At 39.8% G+C, this 19927-nt stretch overlaps 3 protein-coding genes and 1 non-coding gene across 5 annotated transcripts; 1 reads left to right on the top strand and 3 right to left on the bottom strand.

The window, feature by feature from the left end:
• Window positions 1-1336: 1336 nt before the first annotated feature.
• Window positions 1337-9443, top strand: birc2 (baculoviral IAP repeat containing 2). 2 transcript variants are annotated; one of them, XM_061085238.1, is made up of 14 exons: window positions 1337-1386; window positions 1853-1916; window positions 3737-4581; window positions 4699-4979; window positions 5159-5461; window positions 5650-5917; window positions 6575-6674; window positions 6826-6904; window positions 6993-7041; window positions 7254-7496; window positions 7614-7712; window positions 8072-8227; window positions 8513-8554; window positions 9065-9443. In XM_061085238.1, the coding sequence occupies exons 3-14, from the start codon at window positions 4488-4490 to the stop codon at window positions 9256-9258; spliced, it is 1908 nt and encodes a 635-aa protein (XP_060941221.1). In that variant the 5' UTR covers window positions 1337-1386; window positions 1853-1916; window positions 3737-4487; the 3' UTR covers window positions 9259-9443. The 2 variants fall into 2 exon arrangements, with proteins under 2 accessions (XP_060941221.1, XP_060941222.1); XM_061085239.1 differs by lacking the exons at window positions 1337-1386; window positions 1853-1916 and adding an exon at window positions 2249-2364.
• A 1446-nt stretch (window positions 9444-10889) lies between these two features.
• On the bottom strand, window positions 10890-12947 carry rpl23a (ribosomal protein L23a). Its single transcript, XM_061085237.1, has 5 exons — window positions 12878-12947; window positions 11822-12002; window positions 11455-11631; window positions 11162-11231; window positions 10890-10956 (listed from the first exon to the last, which is right to left on the bottom strand). The coding sequence occupies exons 1-5, from the start codon at window positions 12945-12947 to the stop codon at window positions 10942-10944; spliced, it is 513 nt and encodes a 170-aa protein (XP_060941220.1). The 3' UTR covers window positions 10890-10941.
• LOC133020040 (small nucleolar RNA SNORD42) lies at window positions 11029-11095 on the bottom strand. Its single transcript, XR_009682913.1, has one exon. It is a non-coding gene; the product is annotated as a small nucleolar RNA SNORD42 (small nucleolar RNA).
• Window positions 12948-14311: 1364 nt separating the features above from the next.
• ddx52 (DEAD (Asp-Glu-Ala-Asp) box polypeptide 52) lies at window positions 14312-19858 on the bottom strand. The gene is made up of 15 exons (XM_061086001.1): window positions 19759-19858; window positions 19279-19519; window positions 18700-18824; window positions 18407-18592; window positions 18175-18318; window positions 17690-17801; window positions 17534-17606; window positions 17205-17408; window positions 17027-17117; window positions 16328-16450; window positions 16098-16248; window positions 15388-15463; window positions 15059-15130; window positions 14664-14927; window positions 14312-14446 (listed from the first exon to the last, which is right to left on the bottom strand). The coding sequence occupies exons 1-15, from the start codon at window positions 19843-19845 to the stop codon at window positions 14410-14412; spliced, it is 1986 nt and encodes a 661-aa protein (XP_060941984.1). The 5' UTR covers window positions 19846-19858; the 3' UTR covers window positions 14312-14409.
• Window positions 19859-19927: the final 69 nt, after the last annotated feature.

Below are 19927 nucleotides of genomic sequence, written 5' to 3'. Positions count from 1 at the left end.
ACAAGACTGACCTTAGCTTTTATGCTAACTGAATAATAACACAGTTTAACCTTAATATGTTTAATTAAATAAAAATAAAAATAAAAGTTAAAAAAATGTTGTACAATTTTTTTTGTACACATTTTTAACTACAGCCGTCACACTAAAGGACTTTCAAAAAATGACACATTCATTGTCTGACAGAAAGAGTGAAATTTATGAAATAAATCAGAGGTTAACAGTCACCTTTCAACATACACAGTACATTCCAACATCCAACAACTAAGGGCCCCTATAGTTGTCCATGTAACTGCCGTTTCAAAAATCTGATTTTCCATGTCACGCCACAGGACAGCATCTGTGTTACGAAAGTTATTTTGCTGTAAAAACTAATATACTAGTTTTGTGCATATTAAAACCTAATATTAATAAAGTCATTATATACAATATAATGCCAAGGCAGTTATTACCTGCTCCAGATATTTCTGGTTCATTTTGTTAATATGTAAGTTTAATGCTGCCTTCACCTATGTTACAGTCACACCGCAGGTCATTTTGCGTATTCACCTTAAAATATAATCAAAACATAACAGATATTTCATACAAAATCATAAGTTTAAAACAAAGTACCATAATATGCATCACATCCATGTGTTGTTTAAGTGGTTAAATGCATCTAAATAGACATTCACACTTAGTTACAGAAAAATCATGCGTCATGTCATCCACCCATATATGTATTTACTGTATATTAAAATCAACATTATCAGCACAGAAGCAGTTATGTGTACTGTTACTCAATGTCACCATACCTTATTACATAACCTATAACATTCATATTTTATTTGAATGATAATGATGTGATAAACTCCATATAGCACCTTAAAGAAAAACACATTTTCAAATGTGCTTCACCGGCATAAAAACAAAAAGGACACCAGAACAATTACGATGTGGGATCAAATAATAGGATTAAGTCCCTTTAAAATGTGTTTTTCTGGTTACCCTCTAAGGAATTTTGTAGCCGTACGTTGATACTTTAGAGCACAATTAACTCTAATTATTGTTTTTTAATTATTATTTAACTGTTTGTTTCCTATTGCTTGCCTTCTTCACTCTTGTGATTCTTGTAACTGTGTTTTGAAAGGTGTTTCAATAAAGCTTATCATTAGCCTTGATGGAACGCGGAAAAAAATGCAGCCTTGACAGGAGTGGAGATAATCATGGCGACGACTTTTTGAAAATAAATATGCGGTATTAAAAAGTGAAGCAAGCTGGAGGGTGTGACTCATAGCAGCAGGCGGAGTCTGTGGAGGAAGTGAGTGGAAATACCAGACTCTAATCTGCTTAAATGACAGCTCATGGTATTTGTAACCTCCTGACTTGATTTCAACAAGGCCTCCACTTGTAAGTATCTTCTCCTCTTTTATTCCCTGTAAGGTTATTTTTAATTAATCTTGAAGTTCGCATTTTTTAACACATATATTGTTGTTGAATTAATTGAGACAGTATCATGTGTTGTTTATATGTAGTTATCAGAGGTAGATCTATGTTGTAATGAATCAGAAATGTGTCTTCACATCGTATTTTCATTGAACATTTGCTCTCAAACACATATGTATTGTATGATGTGTTAAAAGTGACAAAACGAGCAGTGTAGATCTTCATTTTCTGAAAGTATTTTTTTTTTTTACAACTTTGGACTGAATGCATTAAAGACATTTCATAGATCAGCTGTCCAAAATAGGTCCCTTTAAATGGTTGATTCGGACCCATACAATCTCTGATAGTTATGTAATATATGTATAAATACATTAGGGAGTATTTAGCTGAAGGAATTCCAACCAGGTGAATCATCTCTGTTCCTTCACAGCCGGAAGTAGCTGGTGCTGTGAACACCGGGGCTTTCCGCAGCGTCTCGGCCGGGCTGTGAAGCGGTGAGTGGAACCAGTCTCTGACGAGGGGGCAGACACGACCTGTCCCCGTATCCTCATGTCCTCCCGGCTGTCTGGCACTTTCGTTTTCCTTTCCCCGTGTCGCCGCGCAGCTTAGCATTAGCAAAGCGTCGCTGTCATTAGCGTTAGCAGCCGTTTCCTGTACCTCTCCGTGTCTGTTTTGCTAGCGTCTGCTAACGCTAAGCTAATGCTATCGTCAGTTAGTGTTATCAAAACCGGTTTCTACGGGGGGGGGGGGCATTTGAAGTTACGTATCATGATAACCGAGTGTTTGACTCGACACGTGACCTCGTCTTTGATGTTAAATATATGTACGACACAGCTAACGTTAGCCGCTAAAGCTAAATTCCACCTTAAATTAATCAGAGCAGCAACAGGAAGAGTGACCCGCAGCGGAAAGTACCGAGCTCCCATGACGGAAACAACAACTGTAATTGACTACACACTCTTTATTTGACTGTCAGCAGCTGTAATTTGAAGCAATGGGGAAGAAATTGTTTGGCCGTTTTGTTTATGGGGCATTCCAGCAAATTTCCACTAAGGTTGGATCGCCAGCTTTACTCCACATCTGTCCGCAGGGTTGGATTAACTGCGGTTTTGTTATAAATCTGTAAAACCTGAAGTGGAACATCTGCTCTGCCATGGTCCCTTTTCCTTCTAAGAGAGGGGCTTTATATATTAAATTTAAATGTATTTAATTAAAGTGCCACAGAGAAACTGAAGTAAGGTTATTTTGGTCCATCATATAATTTCAAGGCAACAATTTCCATTATCAATAAATGTGAGAAATGTTCCTTTTATTAATGCATCTGCAAAACTGTAGAGTTTTAAAAAAATCATTAGTCCCTGAAGCCCATATAAACATATCTTAATTAGATCAACTAGCCAGCAAGAAAAAAAATGCTGTTGAGTTTAGAATCATAGAAGATTAGAAAAAGGAACAATTATTCTAATTTTCAATGTGTTCAGTGTTTGGCATTATTGCTTAAAAAATAACAAATTATGAATCTGTCATTAAGTAGTTGCTGTTGAGTTCTCTGTGAGAGTTGCTGTAAGGAGACCTCTCTAAGGTTTTAGAAAATAACCCGGAGGTCATCTTGGTTATTTCTATCTACGAGGAATGTGCTATTGGGTTTCATTGTGAGAATTGTAGTACCTTGAATTATGACTCGTACTATGGAGTAACTATCGGGTTATCTGTTGGTTTAATCTTGACCACTCCTTTTAAAATCTGCATACTGTGTCTTTCCCAGCTTTATGGAAGTGGTTCTCTAAATCTCTGGAGTAATCCTTTAACTGATAAATCATTCAAGACATTTGTAAAGTGAATTTGTTAAATATTTCCAGCTTCTCAAATGTTAGAATTGACTTCTTCTGTTTTCAATATTCCAAAACTGTTGGGTCATGCCTTGAGCTTGTAATTTGTGGATGTACTTCTGTGGAAAATTACTGTTAGTTGAATCACTACTCACGCTGTAATAACTTAGTCGTAAATGATTGCACAAGATTTTCCTTCCCAATATTTAATCCAAGTAGATTATATTTATTTTTACAGATGTTGCATTGGAGTCAGATATTAAACTAGAGTTTGTTTTACTAGAATTTTAGTAGAATAAAATAAAAAGCAGTTACATAGATTCATACATTGATTATTGTATTGATGAACATGCCAAAGATTGATTTTTATAACTAAAACAGACAATTTATAGCGAATAAAATCCACCAAAAGTTATTTCTACATTGACAGAATTTAACCTTTGTTTTCTGTTTCTCTCTTGTGTTTTTTTTGTATATTCCTACAGGTGCTGCTAACAAGAAAACTAAAGAGAGGATCCCATTATCTCCACCAAAGGAGGATCTCATTTTTCTTAGTAGGCTTTCAATATTTAATAATGGAGGCCTAATCACCTACAAAAGGGGTGTCCAAGATGGGGGGAGGGGTTTGAGATCACGCGTCCCTTGGTCTGTGTGAATGTGAGTGCTTGAGACATTGATTTACTTTATCATTTAGTTTATAATGTTTTTATATATAATCACACGCATGTTTAGGTTGAGCTGGTCAGTTTATGTCTTAGACTTGTCTCTGATAAATGTACAGGATAATAACGCCTACATGGAACCTGGGTGATCCTGCGAAGATGCTTTTTAAGATAGTTCATCTTTTTTTGACTGCTCAGGATGTTTTGTTCGACTAACGCCTGTAATTAAAACATAAAGAAGTTTCACCAGTTAAATGTTTATTGGTGGTATTCTCCAAGCAGTGAGGGAAATGTAGGTCCAAGTTCCAGATCCTAGTATGCAGGGAACAGGATGTTTGAGGGACATACATATGCTGTGTGATGAGTTTTCATTCTTCGGTAAAAGAGTTCTTAAGTTTCACACTTGCATACACTTTCGGCTTAGCTTTCTTTTCTGAGTTGCACCTCCCACATTATACTTTCATTTCTTGTGTGACTGAGTGTGCATGTGAAAGAAAGACCTTGGGTTTTCTCAAACCTCTCTCCCTTAAAAGGACATCACTTTTCCCTTATATAGCTGTACTTCAATCTAAAAATGGAAACTCTTGTTCAACTCAAAAACAACCCGTTTTTGATGGGATTGTGTCGTAACGGACCTCCATCTGATCTACAATATGATAACTCCTCAGGTACCAATCTTTTTTATTCTGTCATTTCAGCAGATACATATATATATATAATTTATTGTTGTATTAATCTACCAATCTTAAGAAAATATGCTTATATAATGTCGTTTTCCTCTGCAGAGCTCTTTCGCATCTCCACCTTTGCTCGTTTCCCGACCTCGGGAGTCACAGAGCGCAGCCTGGCGAGGGCAGGGTGGTTCTACACAGGGGTGGGCGACCGCGTGCAGTGTTTCAGGTGCAACGTGACGGCAGAGGGATGGCAGGCCGGAGACTGTCCGACAGAGAAACACAGGCAGCTCTCTCCTTCCTGCTCCTTCATCCAGAGCCTCCCGTCCACAGCCAACCTACTCTCCTCGTCTCACTCTGCCTTTTCCCCACTCCGCATTGCCCCAGCCATACCAGTAAGTTTACTGGTACTTTCTTAAAGAATAAGGGATTCCATTATTTCCTACATCTAGAAAAAATCATAGTTGAAGAATTAAACCTTCTTGACAACAACATTATTTGAAAACTGTAGTTTCCCAAACTAGTAGCATTTAGCTAACTGAGTATATTCTGACTGTAATTTTCTTTATTCTAGCTTTCTGGTCCAGGTCCAGCCGCTCCTAACCCAACAGTAAACCAGGGTGAAGAACCAGGTGGATACCTAAATATGGGTTTCTCTGCTCCACCGCCCTCCAGCCCACTGACCTCTCGGGGTGTAGAGGACATGTCCCACCAGAGACCAACATGCCACAACCCAGGCATGCGCAGAGAGCAGGACCGCCTGGACTCCTTCAACTCATGGACACTCTCCATCATCACCCCCGCAGAGCTTGGGAAGGCGGGCTTCTACTATTTAGGCCAGGGTGACAGAGTGGCATGCTTCAGCTGCGGAGGACAGGTGTGTGTCTGTGTCATCACTGTCATATTCAAATACGAACACTTAAGATTTGCTTTCATTTTAATGGGTTTGATTAGTATCCTTAACCTGCTTGTCTTCTATGTTGTGTTAATAAATTGAATGACAGGCATAACTAACATCCGAGTGGAACAGTGGATGTGACAGAAGTCTTTGTTTTGTATTGGCAGTTGAGTAACTGGGAGCCAGGTGACAGAGCTGTGTCCGAACACCAGAGACATTATCCCAACTGTCGTTTTGTCCGAGGAGACAGAGCGGACAATGTGTCGCTGGCCGGAGCAGCGACTTCCCAGCAGTCTGCAGGAGGCCCAACTCTCAGTAACGTCTCCAATCCAGCCATGCAGCAGTGCGAAGAGAGGCGGCTCACCTTCGTCAACTGGCCATCTCGTATACCCGTCCGGCCAGACCAGCTGGCTAAGGCTGGCTTCTACTATGTAGGTAAGGACTATGTCCAAGAGGCAGAGGCAGTTATTCATCGACCTCATAAGGAATCTGAATGTTGGACTTGGATTTAATCGGGTGGTTTAATGCGTGTTTCCAATATCAGCTTTATAATGTCGTCATGTGTATATTCTCCGAAAATGGCAATGAAAAATAAAAATAAATTCTAATAATGTAGCCCTTTTCAAAAGCAGCTCCAAAGTGCTTTACATAGGAAAAGCCAGATAAAACATTTGTGCAAAAATTCCAAAATCAAATCTGATAGCTCCCATTTAAAGGTCATGAACATCTCACACTGAATATAGTCATAATATGCTAATCAAGTGTTGAAATGAAGTAATTTCTTCTGTTTTGATACCAGTTACATTTTTTCCCTCGGGGGGGATTCCACTGCAAACAGTTATTTGTCAGTGTCACAGTGTCGGTAATCTTTGTAGTGACACCTGGTTATAAACATCAAAATCTCATGATCTCAAAACATAAGGCCCAAATGTGGTAACTCTAGTACAAAAACAGCGATAGGAAACAACTTATTCATTTGTGTTCAAACAGTCACGTTTTGTGGAAGGATGGGTTTACTTTCTGTTTTTTTCTGTCCTTGAATTCCCCTAAAAAACCATTTGTCAAACTTAAAGCTCTTTGTTTGCCCGCAAGGTCGTAACGATGACGTCAAGTGTTTCTGCTGCGATGGAGGCCTTCGGTGCTGGGAATCTGGAGATGATCCCTGGGTGGAGCATGCTAAATGGTTTCCTCGGTAGGTGCTGCTCTTTCATTTGTTGATATTTCTATGCTGATTTAATTGTATCAGTAATTCAAACGCCACTAAACAGATATTTGAATGGTCTAAATACACGTGAAGCGGCTAGCTGACATGGATGTATTCCCGTCTCTCTGGTTCATTTCAGGTGTGAGTATTTACTCCAGGAGAAGGGACAAGAATTTGTTCACCAGATCCAGGCTCGCTTCCCTCGGCTGTTCGAGCAGGTGAGTCGACAGCAGAAAAGATTCTCTCAGTTCAAACATTTGGCCTAGAACAAGTCCTTTAAAAATGTCTTCTGTTTTTTTCCTCAAGCTTTTAAACAATGGAGACAGCAACTCCAGAGAATTTGTTGATCCACCTGGTGAGTGTTAAGTTACATAAAATCTCAGAATCAGCTGAACTGTACCGTGTAACAACACCCGATGATTCAACTTTTCATTGATTTGGAGCCTTAATTGGCTTTATCAAAATCAAATGAAACAATGGATCCCAGAGTGAAATGTAATGTTTCAAATGTCAAAGCTGAGAAGTCAAATCCCCCGGTCTGAAGTGTCTCCTCTTTCTTCCTCTAAGTGGTCCACCTCGGTCCAGGAGAGGAGCGGTCTGAGGATGCTGTCATGATGAACACCCCAGTGATTAAGTCTGCATTAGAGATGGGCTTTGAGCGGAGTTTAGTCAAGCAAACAGTCCAGAGCAAGATCCTGACCAGCGGAGAGAACTACAGAACGGTCCAGGAGCTGGTGTTGGACCTGCTGAGTGCCGAGGACCAGAAGAGGGAAGAGGAGCGCGAGATGGTGGCTGAGGCGATGGCATCAGGTACATGAAAATGGAGCAGACATCAATTCCAGTGTAGCGGCTGTTCTCGGACCCTTATGAAAGTGATCAACTAAACATTTTTTTCAGAACTTATCGTTATGTCTCTCTCTGTTTCAGATGGTTTCACGTTTGTGAAGAGACACCAGGCAGCTTTGATCCAGCGTCTCAAGAGTGTCGAGCCAGTGTTGGAGCATTTGAGAGACCAAAATGTCTTATGTAAGCTCATCTCTTTTGTGGTTTAGTCTGAGATTGACATTTAAAAGGTTGTCAGACAACTCTCCAGTAAGAACAACAGCAAAACAGGAGTGGCGCAGCAAGGTATTCTTCCCTCCGTAGTAATTTAAGGACAGTATCCGGAGTTGAAACTATTAATTAGTGAGTATATCAGGTTTTCCCCCTAAATGAATACTAATTTTGAGATAATGCAGATATATTATCCATGTATGATTCAACATTATAATATTTATGTATCAAAGATCATTATTTCCATCTTTATTTTAGCCCATATCATGCAGCTGTAGCACTAAGAGTTGTGAAACCTCGATTAGGAGTAACTCTTCCCTGATAACCTGCAGCTGCCGAGGAGTACAGCAGCCTCCAGGCTCAGACTACGGCCCAGCAGCAAACTGCCAAGCTGATCGAGCTCGTCCTCACCAAGGGCAACGCTGCGGCCGAAGTTTTCCGCAACTGGATCCAGAAAAACGATGTCCACCTGCTCAGGGATCTCATGGGTAATTTTTTGCTCACATTGAAATAAGAAGTTTGTTATGTCTTGGCCACAAATTGGTTGGCTTTGTGGATCAGCTTGTACAGAAACCACCAACATAGATTTTTAAAAATGTAATCAAATCATACAGAAATCAAAGGTGTAGCTCAGTGAACTCAAGCCCAGGTTGAAATCCACAGAACAAAAGTGTTCTGTCTTAAAAGAGAATTAAAAAAGGATTAGTCTATTCGTTTCCACTGAGTATAAACCAAAGCATGAGCTAACTCCATGTTGTCTTTCACATTTTCAGCCCAGTCAAATGAAGCTGCGTCACCGAGCCAGGATCTTTCAGGTATGAAGAAACCCGAGCCTCAGAGAGAACGTCATGTCGTGCCAAAATGAATGTTGTTCGACTTTGTATCTCTTATTTGACATTTCTAAATCTAAGTTTTGTCACAAGAGTAATGCAGTATTTTCACACACCTAAAGCTCATGTAAAAGGTTTTATCTACCAGTGACATCTTGAAAACAAGGGCCTTCCTGTAGATGTTTAGAAAAAGAGTCCCGGCAATTATATCCGTGAATGGTTCGGTTAGGTGTTTAGATCTAATCTTTATGAAACATTTTGTGATGTTTTGTTGATCCAGCAAGATTTCCTATTTTAATGCAGTATTTTCTGCATAAATTGCAATTACATGTATTGTACATTTAAGGAATTTAATGTTGAGATTTACAGTGATGTCCTGTTAGATCCAGACACGTCAGGTCATTTGATTTTGTAGCTTTTACATAAATTTCAGTTTTTGGGAACTAACAGGAATACAGATTGTTAAAATGGAGACATTTTTGTTTCACTTCACAGACCTTCCCATGGAGGAGCAGCTACGGCGCCTGCAGGAGGAGCGTACCTGCAAGGTGTGTATGGACAAAGAGGTCAACATCGTCTTCATCCCGTGTGGACATCTGGTGGTGTGCAAAGAGTGTGCACCGTCACTTAGAAAGTGCCCAATCTGCAGAGGTCTGGTGAAAGGCACCGTCCGAACCTTCCTCTCATAACCAGGAGGCTGAGCTGTGTTTCCTCAGTCTTGTTTCACAATGATGTGATTGAATGTAAAGCAATACAATATACACGTTTTTACCTGGAAAGGTTTTGCTTTTTTTCTTCTCATGTGACTTACCCAATCCACCTTAAGAAATATTTACGACTTTTTACATGTGTCAATAAATCAGTTTTTTATTGATAGGTCTGGTTTATATGGGATCAAAAATACTAATCCATAAATATCACAATATGTAAACCATATGAAAAACCTCAAAGTAATCAAATGATTTATGTTTTGCTATTGCTGCCATGAAGTAAACAATCAATGGTAAGGCATAATTTTTTTTACTTGTCTGTCTGGTATAAATATCGATGAGCTGGTCTTTATGTATTAAGGGTCAAGCACAGGCAGCAACTACAGTGAGGGCGCAGTTATCAATATGAATTGAATATAAAAGATCACTGAAGTTGAACTTGCTGCCATTTTAATGTTTTCATTATCCTCCTTGGCTTTGGTCCAAGACTGAAACATGTCTGACCGGGTCCTGAATCATGGTTTGACACACCTACAATAGCTACTCAAGTCTGCTTCTTCTGACCTGAGAGGCTGAATCATTTTGGACTTTTCAACAAGAAGCAAAGTCTCTTTTCCAAAACTGAGGATAGAGAAGCAGTGATGGCTAAAAATCTGATCATAAACAGTCTTGCTATCAATCTGAACCGACTGAATACCCTTTCACTGTCATCTGTTAATAAGAAACATTAATATTCTATTGATGTTCAAATTAAACATTTAAGTCCTTTTCTCAGACATTTGGTGATAAAGCAGCATTTACCCTGGGTTTTCAGTTAATACTGACCACTAATATCGGCCAGTTGTGTTACTATGTAGTGAATGTGGGTACTTTTACCTATATTAATAAACAAAATTCAAACCCTATATCTGTCAGTGAGCATGACTTCAGTTAATCTTGTGTGGTTTAAGGCCCTTTGAATGGAACCGTTTGAACTGAAAGAAAAAACAGGCACATTCATCACGGTGTGGACATGTAAGGTTAAAGGTTGTGTAGAATTTAGTGACATCTAGTGGAGAAATTGCATGTTGCAGCTGAATAAACCTCAAACCTTTTCCTTCCAAACATGATAGAGAACCTGTGGACACCTCCAGTTGTCATTAAAACTCAAAAGGTGTTTGTCTGGGCTACAGTACAACATGATGGCCTACATAGTGATGATTAAAAGTATTTAGATAAAGAGGAAAATAATATGAACAATTTAAAAGAAAGTGAAATCACTAAGAGTTCTCCCTTTTTTACATAATGGTTAAACTTAAAAAACTGTCAGCATACTGCCAGTCAACTTGATCAATCATGGTTATGTGTAATATATTATTAAACATAAAAAAAAACTTCAATGCCTTGTGCTCTTTGTACAATTTTAAATTATTCATGATCACAGACCCAGAAAATGTAACATTGACAAAGACCAGTGTTTACATGAATGTGAGCATGACTTACAGTGGTACGGTTATTAGAAATGTATGCTTTTCCTCCCAATACTTATATTGGGATTATTGAATGCTTTACTCGCAGTAGTTGCAAACACATGAAAAACTCAAATAAAGAAAAAACACCAGCACAATAAATCAGTTTTAGTTTATACAAATTTATTCTTCCACAAGTCTCTCCAGCCACAGTTTAGATGATGCCAATCTGTGAAGGAAAAAAAGACACAAATTACACACTGTTCATAGACAGATGGGGAAGAGTTGAACCTGCATCATCTGGCATCAGTGGTTCCTTTGAATGCATCATATACATTCAGATACATTTAATTTAACATCATGTGCACAGGATTGAATTTCTGAAAGCAACCATTTGGTTTAACTTAAATAAAACCGACATTTTGAAGACTCACCTTGTTTGCAACATCCAACGCATCGTAGTCTGGTGCAAGACGGACGTACGCCTTCTTCTCACCATCAGGCCTGGACACGGATCAGAAAATACAGGGAAGAATATGAAACAATGAAAAGACTGGTACGACCAATTTATTGCAAAGTATATATTTACAATGTGAGGCTAAAATGCTGTTCAAAGAATCTGGACTAAACCAAAGATGTAGTGCACAAAGTAATGCAATCAGTCCAGCAACTTAGTTTCCAACAACATAAAACCAGTCTTCAGCTCAGCCTGGGTGAAAATGGCTACCTGATGAGTGTGTTGACTTTGGCGACGTCGATGTCGTACAGCTTCTTGACCGCGTGTTTAATCTGGTGTTTGTTTGCCTTGACGTCCACGATGAACACAAGCGTGTTGTTGTCTTCAATCTTCTTCATGGCAGACTCTGTCGTCAAGGGGAACTTGATGATGGCATAGTGATCCAGCCTGTAGGGAAAATACATTTATTGAGTCAACAAAACACTCTGAAGTCTTCTAAATATGCTACCTGACTATTGCTTATTTTCTTAACTGTGAATATGTAATTTTTTTTTACATTGGGTGCATCAGTGAGTTATCAGGCTGGAATCATGTTTTTTCACACTTGTGTTGGCAGCATACAGTCATTGTAACTCACTTGTTCCTGCGAGGTGCGCTCTTGCGAGGATACTTGGGCTGCCTGCGCAGACGCATGGTTTTGGGGCGACGGAAGGTGGGAGAAGTCCTGATCTTCTTCTTCCTCTGGCTGTGGACGCCTTTGAGCACAGCCTTCTTGGCCTTCAGGGCCTTTGACTTGGCCTCAGTCTTGGCCGGGACAGCTAAGACAGAGAGATAACCATTTGTCAGTGAGCTGTTTGTCATAGGCCACAAAATAACATCTCCTTTGGCCTTCACCAAGTGTGTAGAGTCACAAGATGATACAAGCTTCACTTGTCATCTGCCTCAGTGTTGTAGCAGCACTCACATTTCCATAACAATCTTTAACTGTTATTTAACCAACAAAGATACATCAATATAATGAAACAGCTCCCTGCTTCTTGTTTAAATACTATTGCAGCATACAAAGATCAAAGCTACATGAACTTAATCACATCCTAAATAGTCATTTAGCCAGAAGCACCACGACTTTAGCATTTAGCACAATTACAGTAAACTATCACGTAACTGACTCACTTAGTGGTGATTAAAACACCTCAGGATTAGCCATCATCGAGAGCTAACATGATGAGTTAAGTTTTACTCTACATATATAATCTTGCTCACGGTAAATCAGAGGGTGAGGTTTCACATGTGGGATCTGTGACGTTTCACATGAGCAGCGGCTTCTAGCATCGCCACAACCACAGCTAACATGCTAAGTAAGTTCTGACAAAAACTAGCACGACACCACACAATGAGGTTTAGATTCAACGAAGAACAGTGTCGGAAGAAACCAAGAACAAGTGTAAATGTACAAGTGTGACGATGAGCCAGAGAGGCTAGCATTAGCATTAGCTTGGCATCGCGTTGGAGCTAACATGCCGGAGCCCCTCTCTAAGTTACAGGCGTATTTAAACACTTGACGGCGACACACGGATATAATTAAACCAGTTACAGATTAATCATCTCATGTCGGACCCGACTGTTAAAGCTAAGAGACAATATTTATGAAATTACTGCGGTTTATTCATAGAAAATGATCAGGTTGACGAACCTTCCTTCTTCACCTTCGGTGCCATGTTGAGAAAGGAAGACTGAACGGGGTTTCCTGCAGTATAATGCATGGGCGAGAACTCATGGCTGACGTATCGCGATAGCAAAGCAAGTCGCACTTTCTTGAGGGAATTAATTTGCCCGAAAAAAAATAAAAATAAAAATAAATATACATACACTATTGTTTTTACACAGCAAGTATTGGCCATTTTTTACCCATGTGTCTCTACTAAATGAAGAAGGCTCCTTTGATGCCCTTTGATGACACCTACGTAGTGGTTAAAAAAATCTGTAAGATTGTAACTAGAAAGACACATTAATTAAGTGACTTAATCTTACTTAATTAAATTTTTTGACCCCACATCGGAAAAAATTCGTTCTTGTTCTGGATGTCCATTTTGTTTTTATGCCGGTGAAGCACTTTTGTAAATGTGTTTTTCTTTGAAGTGCTATATGGAGTTTATTACATTATTCTCATTCAAATATACATTGAATAACAGTATACCATTTGCTCATCATACAGAGTAAATGTCATTTTGCTGGTGATATCTTTACATCTCCTTAAGCCATACGGCAGCTGAGTGTGGTTATTCCCTGTTCTGTTAATAGCACAAGCTGGCCTGAGCTTTAGGACTCTAAAGTCTCTGCAGTAATCACACCGACTTTAAACACTCTGCTCTGTTGTGTTCCTGTATGGGATGTTGTCCTGTCGATATATTGGTGGATTGTGCAGTGTCACTATTGTCTACGTCTTTCTTTTTTTCCCCGAAAAATGATTTCCCCAACGTGGTTGTGTGGTCATCAATAATCCAAATAACATCCATCAAGCACATGAAGTACAATCTATTGTTTAAATTATATAAATCTACACAGGTCTCAAATTCGTTGTTTAATTGGTAGATACAAATTGCATTGTTCAGCGACTGATGGACATTAAACACATTGAAGGGAATATGTTTCCCTGTCTCTCCCATAATTACCTGTATAAACAGGTACATTTGTATTTTTCATAATCATGTTTTTCCTTCTTATATTGTTAAAAATAATCATACATCACTCAATTGGTAATTTATATTTTATACTACCATCTGATACTACTCTCAACTATCACTTGCAACACTCCAAGTGCAATAGTTCAGCTCGTATTTCATTGTCTTACGTCTCATATTGTATTATCTTATAGGCTTTATTTATATAATTGCCCTTCAATTAGTAGTTTGTAGTGTTTTACTTATTTTCCGTTAAGTGTGAGTGCACCTGTGGATTACCACCAACTTTGTTGTATTCTATTACAAAATCCATCTATTACGGTCTTCATTTTGTATTGAAGAATGTTTGTTAAATATCTTCTTTCAGTGGTGAGCAAATGTAACAAAGACAACCATATAGTTATATATATGTATATATATATAAAACAGTTTATTTTATACTCTGATAACACAAAGCACAGACAAAAAAATTTGCAGTAAATAAAACCGTAAAATGAAAAAAAAAAGCATCCAAGTTCATATCAGGCTGTTTGTACCAATTCTTCTATTCCTTTTGTGGCTTAGTCTTCTTCCCTCCTTTCCTGATGAAAAGAAAAGACAAAGAAAAGAAAGCTCATTCCAGTTGTCGGATTTACATATTCCATGGTTCTAATTTCTAAAACAAAAACTCAGGTTGAGAAGCGCAACATCAGATGAAAGGTCCATACTCGCAACATTAACAGGATCTAGTTTTAATAATTATTTCAGACTGTTTCCTTCATGGTTCTGTTTTAAAACATGAGGAAATTAAAAACTTACTTCTTAAACTTAGCCGCAGGGGAATTTGATCCCATCTTCTGTGACGGCCTGCTTTGTTTTTTTGTTCCCTTGTCTTTTTGAGTTTCATTTCTTTTCTTCACTTTCAGTCCTTTGGTATTCTTTTCTCCTGTCTGCTCTCCCTCCGCTGCTCTCTTCTGTTCTTTCTGTCCTTGTTCTTTGCCCGTTTTCTTCATTAAGAAACGAGGGGTTGTGCAAATGGTGCTTCTCTTGGGAGGCCTCTTCTCAAGTTTGCGCTTATCTTTGCTAAAACACATACAAAAAGACAGAATATTAGACCCAAATTAACAAAACTTCAACTGATTAATTTAGTAACAAATAACATCTTTAAATATTTAAGTAATATTTAAACTCTTCCTAATCATCATCCTTCTTACCTGTGAATCTTCTTAAAGCCGATCATGTAATCGGGCACAGGACAGCCAGCTTGTTTAATGACATTAGCAATGCTGTTACAAAGAGATGGAGACAGAAATACATTCAGTGGAAAAGTAAATCATATATAATATCACATACATAAACAGTTATGGAAACTGTACAGACTGAAGCAGCATGTTTATGCAAAAGAGTAGACCCTTTGATTCAAATTCATGTTTAGAGAAAAGTAAACCAAATCCAGCACTATCCAATATTTTACTATTGTAACATCACTGTACTGCAGATAAATTGTTTTAATATTTAATATTTGTGTGCTGCATCACCGTACCTTCGGAGCAGTGGTTTGTCATCTTCTGTGAAGAAGGTCATGGCCTTCCCTTGATGTCCAGCTCGGCCTGTCCGACCTGAGGAACAGCAAACAGGAAAAGAAGTGAGGAACAGATGAGCAGAGAGAAAAAGAAAAAACAGGATTCGAGCAACTACTTAAAAAGAAAAATTTATGCTCAGCGTTAGATATGGAAACGGACAAAGCTCTCTGTTTGTACTCTGCCTTCATTTCAGCCATATTTTTGCACGTTTTCTGAAAGCTTATGGATACAATGGAATTACCAGCAGAAAACGGGGGGGAAAGACGAAGACATTTCATCAATGGCAAGTTGGTAAGTAACTACATGAATCTACATGAAGTAAATTCCCCCTGTAAAAGGGACAACAATCTTTTTTACTTTTTCTTCTGAGGAACATTAGCACAACCTCTTCAACTGTTTTTGTCTCTAGTGATATTGCTTAAAAACCAAGTCAACGTAAAATGTGTGCAGTGACAGTTACATTGTTTGAAACGGACGCATCTCTTATCATCCATAAAGGCAGAATCAATGAGCATAACAAAGATACACATTATTGAATAGTTGTCAGCTGCTAAATTAATGTTTTAGATCTCTTTAGATCTCATTTTCAAAACATTTAATTAAGACTAAAATTTCTCAATTTTTCCATTATCTATTTGGTTAATCATCTCAATGATCATATTGAACTAACCAATCCGGTGGATGTATTCCACAGCACTGGTGGGGAAGTCGTAGTTCAGCACGAGGTTGACTCCTTTGAAGTCGATTCCTCTGGCGAGCAGCGCCGTGCAGATCAACACCCAAATCTTACCGGAGCGGAAACTGCTCACCACATTGTCCCTCTGCAACAGAAGAGGAGGTTAATCACCAGGCTGCACTAAGAGAGGGTCGACACTGAGGTCTGTTAGAGTGTCTGTGTACCTGCTGCTGAGTGCGGTCTGCGTGGATCACATCTACGTTGATGCCTTCATACACCAGCTCATGGAAAAGCTCCCGTGCTCGATCTATAGACTGAACAAACACCAGCATGGGAGGAAGGAAACCCTGGAATAAAGCAAGAAGAACATGCTTTCATGTTAATGTCTCTTCTTTTTAGAGAGTTAGTTTCATTTGTAATTACCATTTCTGAATTTAATGAATGAACCCGTCACTATAAACAGAATCTACATGTGAAAATGCAGAATCTGTGGCTGAGGGACAAGATTTTGGGGTTGAAGGCCTTCTGGTTTTGGTTGTAGTTTGACCAATCATGTTTGAGCAGGTAAACAGTCTGTGTGGTGAGAAGAAGAGGCAGAACACATTGACTGAAATGTATCTGCTGTTGATTTTTATTATTGATCTGCATTCCTATGCAGATAGCTGTCAATAGATATGAGCTCAAATGTAATGTGGATCTTAAACACCTTTAAAAAATGCATCGCTGTTTGTGTTTTGTGTGGAAAATTTGTTTGTTATTTTGCTTGTTTGTCAGTAGGATTCCACAGAATAATACTGAACAGCTTGTATTCAGGCAGAAAAAGCTCATCAAACTAACAATGTGGGATTATCTCAAGCACAAAATGACTGAAAAAATTTAATTCTTAACAACCTTGAAAGGTTACCTCCTTAATGTGCCCTTACTTTTTTGATGATGTCCCTCATGGCGACCAGTTTGCCGCTCTCTGTGCCGACAAACAGCAGCTGCTGGTCCACCGTCTCCACTGCTGTATTTCTGAGAGGACGACAGATGATTTAAGTGAGAACAAAAGCCCATATAACTCCATCAAAGTAAGTATTAGTGTAACAGGTAGATTATTACCTGTGTCCGATGTTGACCGACACCAGGTTGTCGAGGTTCAGACGACACCACTGCTCAACATCCGGTGTGCAGGTGGCGCTGAAGAAAGCCCTTCGCACCTTTGACCCAGAGCAGGCCAGAAACACCGTGGCCAGCTGCTCCCGGAAGCCGGTCTTACCCCCTTCAAACAGCTTGTCTGACTCGTCCACCACCAGCCACTCCACACTGAACAGCAACACAACACAACCATCAAGGTCACGTAAAAAACATATTGCAATTAATGGGCAAATGTCAGAGGAAAGAAACAAGAAACCATCTAAGAACATGAGAGTAACGGATGAACATGTGACCTGCTGAGGTCGAGAGCTGGAGGATCCTGATTGAGAAGGAAGACGAGTCTGTTTGGAGTACTGACGAGTATGTCTGTGTATAGAAAAGTAGGATGTAAACAACGAGGAAGACCAATCACATTTCACTCTTCTGTAAACAAAGTTTTTCCTTCTTACCATATTTTTTGTTTGACTGTGGTCCATATTTCTTTGCTGCCAGAGAGGCTTTGTCAATTATGTGAACTCGAAATCCGATTCCCTCTGACAGACGGAGCAGCTCTCTGTAGGTCTAAGCACAACAACAACGACAATAAGTGTTTTTTCCAGCCAGTCCCAAGTAAAAACTCTGGATATGTAGACTTTTGATGAGTTGTAAATAAAACACAGGATCTTTGCAGTGGAATTTATACGTCATATTCTGCCTCCTGCACCAACAATTGCCTGAGCACTCCAGAAATTGTCCTGTTATGTTCTGTACAATTCAGAAGTTTTTTATGTTTGAAAGGCAAATTCCAGAACCTGTTGTCCAGACATTTTTGAGAGTTCATGTAGGAAAACAGAAATACTGACTGTAATCTACTTGAATCTTCAGCAGTATTAGAAAAATCCAGTAGAGTAAAAAAGACCCGTGTGTGTGTCTGTGTGTGAGTGTGTGTGTGTACCTGGCTGGCCAGCTCTCTGGTCGGGGAGATAACCACCGCTCTGAAGCCCAGGTTGGCCGGCTGCTGCAGCTGTGCGAGCAGCGGGAGACAGAAAGCCAAAGTCTTCCCTGATCCAGTGGGAGCGCAGGCCAGGAGCTCCCGACCCTGACAGACAAACCAGTTATTCAGATCCTGACAAACCCAGAGGCTGTTGTTTACTAACTGTGTGTGGCGTGTGTGTGTGCGTGCTCACATGCATCATGAGCGGAATCGCCTGCATCTGTATTGGCGTTGGGGAATTCAACCCTGCATCTTTGAGGTTCTGAAGGACACACGTGTGGAGACGATACTCGGACTGCAGCTCGTCAAATGTGGACACTGGGTCGGGCACATCGCAGCCGTGGACGTTTATACGGTGTTGGGAGCGAATATGGTTCACCTGAAATCAATAGAACAGAAAAGGAACTTTACATAAAGATCGAGGGGGGACAAGATTCCATTTCACTTTGTGTTTCTTTGTGTTGTGAGCTGTGTCACTGTTGCGACCTTTTGCTGATGAAGATGTTTCAGCCTCTTCATAGAGTTTTTCTCCTTCGCGTCACTCGGCAAATTCAGGATCTTTCTCTCCTGTGAGGACGTCCAGGTGATGCCACCTCCCTCTGTGGCCCCGGCTTCAGTCAGACACAACACAGCAAACAGCAGTGAGGCTCGGAACTGCACAGCTACATCACATTCAATGTAAACTGCATCACACACACCATTCCATTGTGAACACATTGCAAAGAGCTGTGTGGGACGATAATTGAAATTTAAGTGTTTGTGGATGAAAGAACAAGGCGAGAGAATATACATTTATAATCGCACTTCAGTTCTGGTCGATGTGCAAATTATATGAATTTTTCTGTTCCTCTAAAAAGTTCAAGGAGATTTGACTTGTGTTGATAATCGGTCCAGTGCTTTACGGATGTATTTATTGTTCTGCTTTATCAGAGGGGTTTATAATACTAATCGACTCGTGATTCAAAGTTTTTGTATTCTTCAATGTTTTTGTGCATATATCACACAGTTTGTGGATAGATACACACACAAGAAACAAACATGTGGCCAGTCAGACAAGCTCTTTACCTTCCACCTGGTTAACTTTCATCTTTTTCTTCTTCTTTGTCCTCAGGCTTCTCTCTTCTTCCTCCCTCTGTCTTTTGACGCCTGCAGAAGAATCGCCACTGTCACTTTCTTTCTCATCCTCTTCTCCATGCTCCTCCAGCTCTGTGGGGCTGCTCTGGGCTCCATTGGCTAGGCCTGTGCCGAAGTAATCGATGGCAGAGAGGGGATCTACGGAAGCTTCTCCTCCCTGAGCTTTGACAACCTGAAAACCAGAGAATAAAACACCGAATGTGTGTTAATACAACATCCTGTTCCACCAGGTCTCTAATGAACTGCGGTACTGAGGCACCAAATCCAACTTTAACTTCCTAAATACCGTAAAAACAAGCACGTTAGCACACTCTCACAGGGGTTAGCTAATAGACTGAACCACGGCTCATGCTGCCAGTATTGAGCGATATTTCCATGTAGTGCGACATCAGCGTCACGTTTTGAATTTACCTTGAACCGGTTCGCGTCCTGTCCAAACCTCTTCAGGTCAAACTTAGCTCCAGCTCCGAGTTTCCGAAACAAATCGAACGCGTCCATTCCTGAGGCAGCGTGGTCTTCAATGATCAGGCATCACTAATCAACCCGGATCGTCCACCACTGACCCTGGCGCCCCCTAATG

This window comes from Limanda limanda, chromosome 14 (assembly GCF_963576545.1).
Source record: "Limanda limanda chromosome 14, fLimLim1.1, whole genome shotgun sequence".
Classification (NCBI taxonomy): Eukaryota; Metazoa; Chordata; class Actinopteri; order Pleuronectiformes; family Pleuronectidae; genus Limanda; species Limanda limanda.
The sequence above is the reverse complement of the archived record's forward strand: the minus strand, read 5'-3'. Positions and strand labels throughout refer to the sequence as shown.